Source organism: Arachis stenosperma, chromosome 8, assembly GCF_014773155.1.
Source record: "Arachis stenosperma cultivar V10309 chromosome 8, arast.V10309.gnm1.PFL2, whole genome shotgun sequence".
Taxonomy (NCBI): Eukaryota; Viridiplantae; Streptophyta; class Magnoliopsida; order Fabales; family Fabaceae; genus Arachis; species Arachis stenosperma.
Window position 1 is genome coordinate 4,769,900 of NC_080384.1, and position 14,054 is coordinate 4,783,953.

The window sequence follows — 14,054 nt, forward strand, 5'->3', positions numbered from 1 at the left end:
AAGGAGGCTTGTGAGTATGGTGGTTCAAAACTATGTTGAGGAGGGGGTTCATAGGCATATGGTGGTGGTTGTTGATAGTCAAAAGGTGGTCCACCATAGCCATCGGAATGGTATGCATCTTGGAATGGCTCTTGGTCATATATAGTATGTTGGTGGAGGTTGTTGCCATGAATGTTGTTCGTAAGCTTGAGGCTCCTCACACCTTTGATTCTCCCATCCTTGATGCATGTTCTCATTGTAGCTTCCATTCTCTACAACATAATTTGAACCAAACTCATAGCTAAAGTGGTGAGAATTCATAGTAACAAGAGAAATGAAAACAAATACTAACAAAAACTAATGAAAATAAACTCCTAAAACTAGCAACAACTAACAAAAAAATAAAAGGCAAATATATTCACAATATTCACAATAACCAATAATAAGGGACACATTTGCAATTCCTCGGCAACGGCGTCGAAAAACTTGACGGAAGAAAAATGTCGGTAAAGATTTTCACAAAAATATCGCGTTGCAAGTATAGTTCTAAACCGACAATTAAACCTCAATCAACGTTTAATTTTTTTTTGTCACAAATACAAACCCAATAAAATTAACCAAAGTATTTAAATCTTGGGTCGTCTCTCAAGGAATTGTAGTGAAGTGTAGTTTATTATTGGTTATGGAAAAGTTTATTTTTGGGTTTTTGAAATAAGGAACAAGAAAATATAAATTGCGAGAAAAATAAACTAATAATTAAGAAAGCTCTTAGCAAGGATTGAGAATTAGAAGTCCTATCCTTATTATCATCATCAATTGTGATGATAAATGTGAATTGCCTTCACTTAGTTAACCTCTAACTAATGGGGGAAGGTCAAGTGCATACAATCAACTTGAGTTCACAAGTCCTAGTCAACTCATAGTGAGACAAGCTAACTGACAATCTTCAATTACAAATCAACAAAAGAGTTTTGATAACTCAAGAGCCTCTAATTGATCAATCCAATTCAAGAACATAAAAATCTACTTTAAAATCCACCCAAGCATTTTATCAAACACTTGGAAGGCACAAAATAAAAGCATAGAAAAGTAATAAAAGAATATAAAATCTAAGATCAACAATTACAAGGAATCAATGATAACAAATGAAGAAAGAAGCAATAATAAACATGAAATACCTCAAATTGCATTAAAAGGAAATTGAATTTAACATGAAGAGTTCATAAACTAAATTAGAAATATTAAGAAATCAAAAAGAGAAGATAAACTAAGATGCTAGAATAATAGAATGTAGAATAAAAATTAAATTAAAGCAAAATAGAAATCTTAATTTGGGAAGAACTAAAACTAAAACTAAGAGAAACCCTAAAATCTAGAGAGAGGAGAGAGCCTCTCTCTCTCTCTAAAATTCTACATCTAAACCTAAAATTGTGTGAATGAAAGTTTGAATGAATGATTCTTTCCAGCTTCACTTTGTAGCATCTAATAAGTATTTTCGGGCCTGAAACTAGGTCAAAAGTAGCCCAGAAATCGCCCCCAACATTTTCTGTAGTTACAGCACGTGATGCTCTGTCACGCGTACGCGTCGCTCACGCGTACGCGTCGCTTGAACTCGGCACTGGCCACATGTAGGTGTCAGCCACGCGTGCGCGTCACTACCAGATTCTAAAAACTTCAATTTCTTGTGTTCCTTCCACTTTTGCATGCTCCCTTTCGATCCTCTAAGTCATTACTGTCCTATAAAATCTGAAAATACTTAACACAAAGATCACGACATCGAATGGTAATAAGAGAGGATTAGAATTAGCAAATTTAAGGCCAAAGAAGCATGTTTTCAATCATAGAACAAAATTAGGAAGAAAAATGTAAAACATGCGAATTATATGCATAAGTGTGAGAATAATGAATAAAATCCATTCAATTCAATACAAAATAAACCATAAAATAGTGGTTTATCAAGGGTTTATATTTTATATTAACTTTTTTAACATCAAAATTCACGATAATGATTCTTTAGATGCTAATGAGTCAAAAGATAATTTTTAACGAAATTTTAAAAATCGTTTATTGTTCTATTTTAAATTCATGAATTTATAAAAATGTAGATTTTTTGAAATTTGAACTAAAATACAAAAGTTGATTTCTATTCTTATTTCGTTTTGATTTTTGATATTTTATTTGAATCTGTTACGGACTGTAAAAGGTCCAGCCCAGGTAGTCGTCGGGTTGGGGCATCACCCCTGACCCAAGCCCAAGCCATATAGGGTGAATCCGACGGGTCAACTCCTAACACCCGACCCATGGCACCGCTCAACTTACCATCCGTACGACTCGAAGTTCGGAACGACTTGCTCCTCCCACGTGGACCAGGACATCACATAGAAGCTTCTTGGCCAGTGGGTTAGGTCACTCATGGGCTCGCCCAGCACAGTATATAAGGGGAGAGGTCAGCTCTCCCCCCAAGGTACGTAACCCTTTACCCAATTCGGCTATCACCTCGTATGGTCACTGACTTGATCGTCAGAGTGTTCTTGCAGGTGGCCACCCCTCCTTGCTACATCACCTCCGGTGTCACCAGTTCACACCTTCGCCTCTACTCCACGTCAGTTCAGGGTCTCTCCCGCTCACCCTCTCATCATCATCCGACCCGCCGAGTACCCGAGATCTCCAGGTGACGATTAGAATCCAAATGAGGTATTTTTTATTGATATTTATGTTTTAAAGTTAATATACTTAAAAGTAATAGATGTTAATAATATGTTACAAGTAGTAAATCAAATCAGTTTAATTCGATTTACTATATATGTGTTATTCAGTAGTAGATCAAATCTAATTTATTTAATTTGCATAAAATCATTTAAAATATACTTGCAACGAAAATCAAAATAGAACATTAGCATAATTTTAAAGTTAAAATGTTTTACCCTAATTTTATATAACTTAAGAGATTAAACAAATTAGTTCTTTATAGATTTGTAGTCTTTAATTATTATTCACACTATGCAATGAGCAATGGAAATTATTTAAATTGATTACAACCGTATTAAATTTTGAAGAAATTATTTTTCTTAACGTGTAGTATTTCTTGAATATTGATTAATGGAATTTGATATTTTGCTCTATCTAATTTTCTGATAATTTTTTCTTTTTAAATAATACAAAAAGGGAGATTATATATAAACAGCAAAACAATAGTAATAAAGAGAAGGAGAAAGTTTATTTATAATTTTATATGTTCCCTTCTATTTCATTTTCTTTGAGAGTACTTGTTAAAAGATTTAAGAGATTAAATTCTGAAATTAATGCATTTTGTTTGAGAGAATATAAACTTAACGATATATAGTCTAAAAATTTAGCGGAGCCCAATGCCAGATACCCCGGATAAGAAAAATCCCATATGAGTATGACATGACACTCCAAAATTGTTACATTCTGAATGCCACATAAAATTTTATTTTTATTAAGATGCCCAATAGTTTATCCTCGAAACTGACGCGAATAATTTGTTTGAGCCCTTGAGGGTCATCTTATCCATTATTCCATTTAAATAAAAAAAAAAAATTTGTTTTGGCCGTTCATGTATAAGTTCATCAGGTGGTCTATCATTCATGAATCATGACATGGCAAATACAAGACATGTCTTTCTTATCTACCATCTAATTACTCGGTGATTTCTCCGGTAGTAGTAATTATTTTCTAATTAATAACCTTACTTGTTTATTATATTTTTTGATTATTTTTAATAAAAATTTTATGAGAATAAATAATTAAAGGTAAAAGACAATTTAAAAAATTATAAAAAGAATGATATGATTAATTTTTAAAAAGTAAGTTCTATAGTAGCACAAAAATCAATGGCTAATGATGACTAGCGTTTGATCACTCAATGGCATAGTGACACGTGACATCAAGAAATCTGGAATAGGAGTGGATCAAGAGGAACTTCGGCTAATTTACTATGAAGTTGAAAGTTTTTGCAAGCAAAAAATTGTTTTCTGCAACATGGGCTATTTCCGAAAATTTTCTCTTGGTTTTTGAGAAGGAAAAAAAATCTGAGAAATTTTATCTCTCATCAGCAGTCACCAAACAAAAAAAAGATATCTTTCATCAGTTTTAACTTTTGAGTAGTGAAGATCTTCTTCCTCGTTTATGAGCATCCAAACATTGAAAAAAATTTCACTTTCCTCTTGCATCTTCAAACATGTTGCTTTTACATCTTTCATCAATCCAAGCAAAAGTCTTTTCCTCTATATTTTTTGCTTTCGAATCATGTTTGTCTCATTTCAAACGCAAAAAATGTATTATGATTTTTTCTTTTCTGAAATTTTTGTCTTCCACTGCTGTGACATGCATTTTGAAATAGTTTAATAGAATTGTTTATCCCCAATAGTTTTGATTAATAGGGATACAACTATTTAACTTTTCTCCTACTTTAAATACTTCTTTTAGGCTTTATCTTGCTCTTTTTTTAGATTTTTCAGAAATTATAAATTTATTCTTTGAAATTCTTTAGTAATTTTTTAGATTTTTCTTTTGTAACATAGTGATGATGCTCTTATAGATTTTTCGAGATGTTGAAAAAAAAAATTTATTGCGATTCGTGAACGCGTTAGTGCTTCGAACCAACCTAGACCACCACCTAACCTAACATAGGAGGTGGATATTTACTTATGGGTTTTCAAGAAGGTTAAATCTACTCCATCTAATATTATCACACAAGAAGAGTTGGATGAGTTACGAGCATCTAGAGTTATTTTTTCTTTTTGAAGGAAGGAGCTCAACACAAAGAGTAGAGCAAGGAGAGTAGCAAGAAAATAAACAAGAATTCAGCCTTTGCCCTTTTCTGTGGATCACGACCTCCTTTTTCACATTAGAGAGACTCCCTCCTATTCCTTTGAGGTGAGAGGGAACGACGACGATCATCCTCCTGATGTTTTCTTTGCCCCACTTCGGGGTTCTCCTGTCACGACTATTATGCCGATCTCTTATCGTTTGACTTTGAAACCGATATTATTGAGACAACGATCATTCTGCTAGTTGTTGTTCCAATTTCTGCACTTGATAACGTATTTCGTGCATCGCATGGACATAATTTTTTCCTAAGCCAATGAAATACTGACCTCCAGTGTTTTGAACTTCTCGACATTCAAAACCTGGAGGGCTTTGATGCTAATGCTCTCTCACATTGGGATCGGAGTAATCTTAGTCTCATATCTATCATCCTCATTTTGTTGTTCCTTGAAAGGAGTGTTCAGTGTTATCTGGTGAACAGTGGAATTTACTTTGACTTCTCGATCAGCCATGGTGCCAACTTCTTAGGATCCCTACAGATGGCACCAAATGTCTTTACCAGTTGCAAAGTTTACAAATTGATGAGTTGTTGAAATCCTAACTTGAGTTGAAACTAGGCTGGGAAGGCAATTTGCAAAAACACTCCGATATTTAAGTCAATAATATTCTTAGGTGATAGTGTGAACAAGTTTGTTACTAAATTTTCTTTTTTCTTTATTACACTTTTCTGATGTAACCATCTGTAAACATTTACTACTTTTAATGTACCTTTTCAATGCCATGATTTTAGAACGTTACGAACTACTGAGTTCATAATGATATATCCGTTAAGCTTGATTGAGCTTGTAACATAGTAAACTCTTTAATTGATATTATGGAGTGATTATTCTTATCCAGAACAATAGGAAAAATCAATGAATATGGTTTCGAAAGTGCAATGTAAACCAAGATGGAGAGGGCATCAATTTTCTTTCTTAAATATCATTATTCGTTTCTTTATACTTGTTGAGTCATCGTACGCTTATTGGTTCAAAAATTATTTCACGTACCGAGTTTGAGGTATTAATTCAAAAAATTCGAAGTTATTTGGATCTTATTTCCTTTTCCCTTCCTCTCCCTCTCCCTCATTCCTTTTGGACTTTTCGTAGTAATATTTAGACATCTTTTTATATATTTTTTTGTAAAGTTAGCCTTAATTCAAAATAGTTATATTGACCATTAAAATTTTTAAATGTATAATAAATCAATAATAATAGATAACTTCAGTAATTTAATTTGATTATTCAAAAATAATTCCATAATGATAATAGATTCAAACAAAGTTTAAGATTATAAACATTTTGTTCTTATTATATAACTCAAGCCAGATTAACTTAGTCAAACAAACCCTACGACAAGCAATTTTGGACACAAAAAGAAAAAAAAAATCCAACACAATATTTTCATTTTCTTTATGGTATTGTAGCCTTAAGTAATATATTGTGCAACTTTTCAAGTTTGTGTACTAGTTCTTTTCTTTTTTGGCTTACAGTTTTCTTACTAGTTACTCCTTTTGTTATTATATACATAGGCTAGAAAGCGAAGTTTCAAGGTTGATCCAGCTGAGGTCAGAGAAAACACATTTTCAAATAAGTGGAAACCAGTCAATAACGGGCATTTGGTCTAGTGGTATGATTCTCGCTTTGGGTGCGAGAGGTCCCGAGTTCGATTCTCGGAATGCCCCATTTTGATTACTGAGACCTTTTTCTGTCTTATAGCTAACCTTAAACAAATACTGCCAGAGGGATGATGGCATATATATTCTATATTCACGGCAGAAAGATTAGGATCACCGCAACAGCTCGGTGCGGCGGTGCTCCCCCAATTCTACACGGAAATAATCAAAGAATAAACATAAACAATCCTATTGCTTTTTATGCTTTCATCAATTGATAATACTTCCCTCTGCTTAACAACAAAATGCCTTCAATCATCTACAAGGACAAAACAATATCTTATATTGCAATCTAATACAGTATTAAATAGCCAAGTAGATCATACATTTGAAGAAGCAAATAGGTCCATAATGTTCATATTCATGAATATACTGTACTATACACGATAAATCACAATTCACTGGGCCAACGCATATATGTGGCTTCTTAACCAGGTAACAAAGGAAATGGATCCTCTCCAGTTTTTTACATCTATCATAAACTTTCAACACACGTTTAGCTTCCAAATCATAAAATAATTAAGAGGGATTAGGTGAAACCCAAATTGGGAGAGGCCAACCCAACCTAGAATATGAATTTCGGGGATAGCATGGCAAAGGCTCAATACCTTGGTCCCATAATCTGAAGATCCCCAAATCATGCTTCCCACAAGCATCATCATAATTAAAATCCGAATAATCATCAGTGAAATATATGCAATCCCCCAAACACCCAACAGAAGCAGCAACTAACGAAAGCGAAGAGTTCCCTCCAATAAACAGAGCGCGATCGCCCAAACTTTCAACCTTTTGCCATTTGAACGCACACCAATTCATCTCAAAGATTTCAAACCCCACGGTTCTATACACCAAATTGGATTCACCGCCTGCATCATCGAACTCCTGTTCCAGAATCCGCGACACCAACATCATGTCCTCGCCGGAAAAAACCGCGTAGTGAATATCGCCGGAGAATCTCGCCGACGCCACCGTTTGAATGATCGATACACGAGGAGGAAAACAATCATCATCAACACAACACACCGCAACCGTTCCTTCTTTGCTCACCGCATAGAACGAGTTTGAGCCATCGTGATGAACCGCGTCTTCCCAGCAGTGAAGTTCTTCGCTAACGAAAATCCAAGAATCATCGCCGCCTCTACAGAACGCCAGGTTCCGTTCACCGACAATCGCGAACGCCGAGAATTCGCTGTTCCCTGAAGGGCTCGAGGATAAGACGATCTTTCTCACGAAGGAGTTGCACATCTGCCTGAGATTGAAGGAGTCAACGCCGCCATGGTGGTTCCGAACGAGGTATTCTCGACCGACGTTGGAGTAACTAAAACCGATGATGCTGGGGAAAGCGTTGAGTGGAGGGAGAGAGCGCGTGGCGCGCGTGAGAGGGTTCAGCAGGCTGACGCTGGGGGACTCTTCGTTGAGAGTGACGAGCCAGCCGTGGGAGGAGCCGCAGTTTCGGGTTCGGATGGAAGCTTCTGGAAGGTTGAGGAGGTGAGTCTTGTATGTGGAGAGGTGGAAGAAGGCTCGCCGTGAGAGCATGAGCCATGGGAGCTGAGGACGGAGGTGGAGAGGTGATTGTGGGAGAAACGAGTGCCAGCTCCGGCATGCGGCCCTGAATCGGAGGTAGTCGCCGTAGGTTGGTAAGTTTCCGGCGATAATTTCGATAATCTCCGGTGGTAGGTCACTCCAGTCCATGCCCATTATTTATTAGTATTCTTTTCCTCTAAACTCGGAACTGAAAAGTCTTTTTTTTTTTTTTTCATCTGTTTCTCTGCAAATGTTAGTACTTGGTACCTTGTCAATTTGTCATTGCTTGCTGCTCTTCTTCTTCCGCCTCTTAAGGTTTTTGTTTACTGCTACTAATTTGGGCTTTTTATTTTGAGAAGGCCTGAATCTCAACAGGCTTAGTATTGTAGTCCAATATGGGCTTGCCTGAAACGGTGTCTGTAGATGTGGATTGACAAAACTAAAATACAAAATTAAATGAAACGTAGTACACCAAAATAAATAAATAAAAAGTAATTACTCAATTCGGACTCAAGATTTTAAAAGCAGATATTTTATTTCCTAAGAAAAAATAATACACAAATTAATTTCTATCGTTTTTTTTGTCAGACATATCCCCCAGTCTATTTTCCGGCATAACTCATCAAAGGAGATTGCTAACTTAGCATGTTAACTCACACACATGGCCATTAAATGTTCACATGTGCGAGAAGGACAAAACAGTCTCTGGACTTGTTAACTAAAACATCGTCGTATCCAAAATACTCCTCCTTTTTTGTTCTTCATCAATGAAGGTCTCATGAAACTCTAGTTCTTCATCTACAGGAATCGACACATCTAGGTTTAGTTTTGATGATGTCAAGTAGAGGAAGTTCATCTTCTTTAAATTGCGGTGGAGGGAGACACGATTTCTCCGGTGGTAGTAGTTTCGTACATGGTGATGTGAGGAGCCTGAGAAACGTTGAAATCACGAAGGGACAATACTCAAAATGCTTATGTAATTTGTATGCAATAATCTCTATTTCAAGAACTCATGAAAATTCGAGCAGGTTGTTTTTTGGATGCCCACCGTATAAGGTAAAAAATTGTTGGTATTCTAGTTAATTAAAATAAAAAAATGCGTTGAATAATCTGCTTGTGAAATGGGAAGGAGAAACTCTATTAGGAGAACCAATTTTTGTCTCGAGATTTTTAGTAGTACTATCAGGAGGCCCTAGCAATCTTTCTCTGGAAAGATTATCTTTTAGATTGTTAGTTCAGTCACCCAAATTTTCATCTGACACTGAATCAGTTGACACCTCTATGTTTGACCTCTTATGCATATGGGTTTTTGAAGCAGGGAATTTAACTCTTCCATTTGATGGCATTGAAGTCATTCTGATGGGCGATGGTAATAGTAATAGCATAGAAGAATCCTACCATAAAGTTAGCACAAAAGTGATATCATTGGATTATTCAAAGGTGGCATTTTGCCAAATTTTCCATAATGCAAAATGCTAATAATACTTTCATTACTTTAAACATATGCATTATTTATTTTCTTAATTAATCCTCCTAAATTGTTTTCGTTTAGAAAATTTTTAACTTTGTTGAATAGAATATGTTGGCTATAAAATGATAAGTAACATATATTCATCTCATATGAGAAAGAGGTCATATTTCAGCATTATAAGAATTGTCTTCTATACTACAATTGTTTTACTAGTATTTCAAGCTTCTATCTTCACTGTCTAATGTGCCACGTATTTGTGAAAATGAAGATGTTGGTTTGGGACAGAAACTAATAGAGTTATAGAGTAGAATTGATATATTAGAGGTTCATCAAAATGTAATCCCAAAGATTGACTCCAAAAATAGAGGTTTTAATGTAGTGTCTATTTTTATGGTTCTAGAATTGTTAGTTTTGGCCATGGCGATAGTTATTGTTGTTTTGTAAGAGATTTAGAGTTGGGCATATATTATGTGTAAGCTTGTTTTTAGTTCAATATTTGAATGCTATTTTGGTGAAGTTGCAAGAACATTTGTAATAATTTTTTAGATTGAATGGTAGTAAGTTAAAGCAAATTTTTGAAAGAGTCCCGCTAGGAAGCCAATGAACTATTTGTACAATGTGTACAATGGGCTATTGAGTTACAAAACATACCATTACTAAGTAAACTACTGTAGAGTATATAATTTAGAAAATAGCATTCAAGACTTTAAAAAAGTTATTCATGTCATAGTAGCAAGCTAACAATATGCTTGAAAGTGTTAAAATACAAACTTTTCATGCATACAATAGCATGAAACATAATAACAACCAAACCGAAATTTTTTTATACAAGAATCTCTCATCCAAAACTAACATCATGATAGCAAAATAGAGTATTTAGAATATTAAGAGTATTTCAAGTCTTCATCCTTGATTATCAAAATACAGTTTAAATTAAGACACTAAAAGCCTAATGTTATTTATTCAGCATGCATCATTGATTACTTTTTCCTTGGATGTTTGAAACCAAGATTTGGAATGAACTGGAACATCCTTGATGCAGTACCCTTACTGGCAACTGCCATTGTTTCAGCTGAGACCCTTCCAATTGTTGTAGGTGCTGGAATCGGTAGTGGAGTGCTCGACTGAATGGGGGGGGGTGGTTGATGTGGCCTGATAATAAGTTGCTTGGCTCTAGCACTAAGTGAAATTGGCGCTTGAAAATTGGCCCTAGCATTAGGTGGAATTTGCTTGGCATCACATCCGAAATCGTATGGCTCCTTGGGTTACTCCTCAATAACTCAGTCAGGTATTCTCTCAACTTAATATATTGTGCCCTCTCATTGCCAATCAAATGCTCTCTAGCCACTTTCAGATTTTTATATACCATCTTCCCATTTATTATGACATTGTAGTCAATTTTAATGTGTTCATATGCCTCACTAAGGTTCATGTGAGGTTGAGTTCAAAGTCGTTTTCTAGCTTCTTTGTCACCCATTTCTGACTTGTTTATATAAGCCATGGACAAGATAAACTATTGGCAAGCCCACTTTTGGTCCCATTTTCATTCACAACAATAGTAGTTTCAATCCCATTGTTGGATTGGACAGCATCACTTTCTTTATTAGTTTGAAAATTTTCATTAACATCTTCACTAGCATCACCTCCTTTAGCAGTCTTGTTCTCTACATTCACATTTCCCTCAATCCCATTCTGCTCATTTTTATCTTTTCTATTTGTATCCTCCATATTTTCTTCTTTTTGATTCTTTGATTTTCTGGATTTCTTAATCCTCACAACACCATACTCACAGTCACACCTAACTCTCCTTTGGTCATTTTTTATGTATTTTATCTTTTTCTCTTCATATATGACATGGTCCTTTAAAATATTCTTAAACATTTCAATGGTTGAAAATTCCATCTCCACTCCGAAATAAAATTCACTAAATCCAGTCCTTTTATTAAATTGTGAAAATTCATATCTCTCCCACTCATCTTCAGAACTCTCAGGAGTTAATAACGTCTCAGACTCGTAGTTAAATGCAGGTTCTTCTATCTCCTCCTCAAACTCTTCATTCTGTTCATCCTCTTCATCAACATTAATGCCATGAACTTTAACACCAGACTTAGAAGATCTTGTTGTAGTACTACTAAGCCTACTAGCCTCACTTATCCCACCAACAACACTAAGCGTAGCAGAACCACTTAGCCCAGCATCAATTGGCCTAGAAACAATTGGCCTAGCAGCAACACTAAGCCTAGCAGCACCACTTGGGCCAGCACCAATAGGTCCATCTTTATTTCTCCCATATGTTAGGCCACTAACCTTCTTGCTACTCAATTGATTCTTCTTTGTAGTTATGATCCTACTTTTAATATCCATATTTGTCTTCTTCTTCCACATATCACCTTTATGGTCCGTTTTTTTTTTCACTCCTAACAGTTTTCTTCCTTATTACCATACACTCATCTTCACTACTATCAGATTGATCACACTCAAAATCAAAGTCTTCATCCTCAAATGGAGTTAACATTATTGGGTGATCAAAGTATAACTTGAATTCTGGACTCTCCTTGTCCTTTTCTTTGTACGTACGTAATTCATTAATATGAGCATCTTCTTCTATGGGATGTAATCCAGGCTCAAGTTAGAGGCAGAAGAATCAAACTAGTACATAACTTTGTAATCATAATATCCTAACCTTTTGAATAGAGTTTTCAAATCAAAGAAACACAGCAAGTCAATGTCTATTTCAAAAAACTTGTCCACTTTTTTTTATCAATATACAGCAACACACCCTTATTATCTCACACAAAGTGACCGTCACGGTAAAAAACAAGAACCACAAAATATTCCATCTACAAACAGAATTAAAATAGACCAGCATTAACAAAATTGAAACTACAAACTCAAATATACCATTATTTGTTGCTTATAATAACTACTGAACATGATGTATTCTTCTAACAAAAATAAACCCATACAGGCTCAACACTATTACAACTCACAAGTTTTTACTGTCACTAAATTCTAAACATCCAACAAAATTAATAGATTAATCAAGTAAAGTATCATTGTATTCTATAAATTAGCCTAACAAAGATTATATACTCACCTTCTGCCATGTGAGTATTCAGTGAAAATCTTGTTGCTATCATAGCATCCACCGCAATACTTCGTGCGATTCAAAGACAACGAAAGTAATTGACGGCTGTGACGATGATGAATGGAGTCCTAACGTTAACGGTGATGGAGTGATGTGAGAGAAGAGGTTACAGGAGTATACTGTTTCTATGTAAAATGGAGAGTGAATGATGGAGTTTGATGTCTTTTTGAGAGGATGAAGACATATGGAGGAAAAAAAGAGGTGAGAATTGGGCGTAACATTTCATCCTATTTTCAATACAATGACGTTTTAATTAATAAGTTCAGAGACTGTTTTGTCGCCACATGTGCGAATTAACGTGCCAAGTTAGCAATCTCCATTGATGAGTCACGCCAAAAAATAGACTAAGGACTAAAATGCACAACTAGAAAATGGATTAATACAAACAAATTTACAGACAGATTTAGTCTTTATTACAGACAGATTTTTTGTTACCGACGGATTTCGTCCCTCTGTAAAAGCCTCGTCGAAAAATATTTACCAATAGATTTTTTTCCGTCAGAAAATTACCGACAGATTTTTACCAGTTACCGACGGATTTTTCCTCTGTAAATTCTCCATCCATTTCCCTGACGCGACAAAATTTCTGACGAATTTTCCATCGGTAATTACAAACGGATTTTTTGGCAGATTTTCCGTCTGTAATTTGAACCTTGGAAAATCATCCCACACTGATTACAGACAGAAAATCCGTCTGTAAATCCGTCAGTAAGGTAAAATAGAATTTTTTTTAGATTTTTTCATTACAAAATAAACTTGTTTTCATACAAAATAAATATAAATTTAATAAATACAAATTTTTATTGATGGTATAAATTGAAAAACACACCAGTGAGTACAAAGTGCTTTCTTTATAATAAGAAGCAATTATTTTCATGCAATAATATAATCTAAATACATTAGATGACAAGTAACTAGTGGACTCATCAGGATTCAATATCCTAATTTATGGATAGCTTCATTCTTTCTTGAGCTTCTTAGTGATGGTGGCAATATACTTGCCTTGGTGGAATGCTTGCTCCAACTCAAGTTTAGTTAGTTGTCTTGATCCATCACCACCAGCATAAGTTCGGACACCGTACGGACTGCCACTCTTCACTTCATTCATCTCGAACATGCCGCCACCAAATGTATATCCAATTGAGGCAGTCTATCTCTGCTTCCAATTCAGTAGAGAATTAATTAAGACCAATGAGGCAACAAAATATTTCATATGGGTAGAAATATAACTAAGAACATGTAAATTATAAAGGTTAGCATTATTACCTCATTAGGAACATGTAAATTATTCGCTGCTTCCCACTTTCTAAGCAGAAGATGTCTACCTTACTATATCCGATCTACACTCAGATAATAAATAAGGCAATTATTAGAAAAAAGAACCAAAAAGAAATTGTTACCACTACAGTTACTTTTGATTAAATAAG

At 35.0% G+C, this 14,054-nt stretch overlaps 1 protein-coding gene and 1 non-coding gene across 2 annotated transcripts; one reads left to right on the forward strand and one right to left on the reverse strand.

Moving 5' to 3' along the window:
* The first annotated feature begins 6,421 nt into the window (after positions 1 to 6,421).
* On the forward strand, positions 6,422 to 6,493 carry TRNAP-UGG (transfer RNA proline (anticodon UGG)). The gene has a single exon. It is a non-coding gene; the product is annotated as a tRNA-Pro (tRNA).
* Positions 6,430 to 8,291, reverse strand: LOC130946946 (F-box protein SKIP23-like). The gene has a single exon (XM_057875853.1). The coding sequence runs from the start codon at positions 8,180 to 8,182 to the stop codon at positions 7,004 to 7,006; it is 1,179 nt and encodes a 392-aa protein (XP_057731836.1). The 5' UTR covers positions 8,183 to 8,291; the 3' UTR covers positions 6,430 to 7,003.
* Positions 8,292 to 14,054: the final 5,763 nt, after the last annotated feature.

What these genes read in the sequence shown, in the direction of transcription:
- LOC130946946 (XM_057875853.1), bottom strand. Translation starts at nt 8,182, where the DNA reads ATGGGCATGGACTGGAGTGACCTACCACCGGAGATTATCGAAATTATC.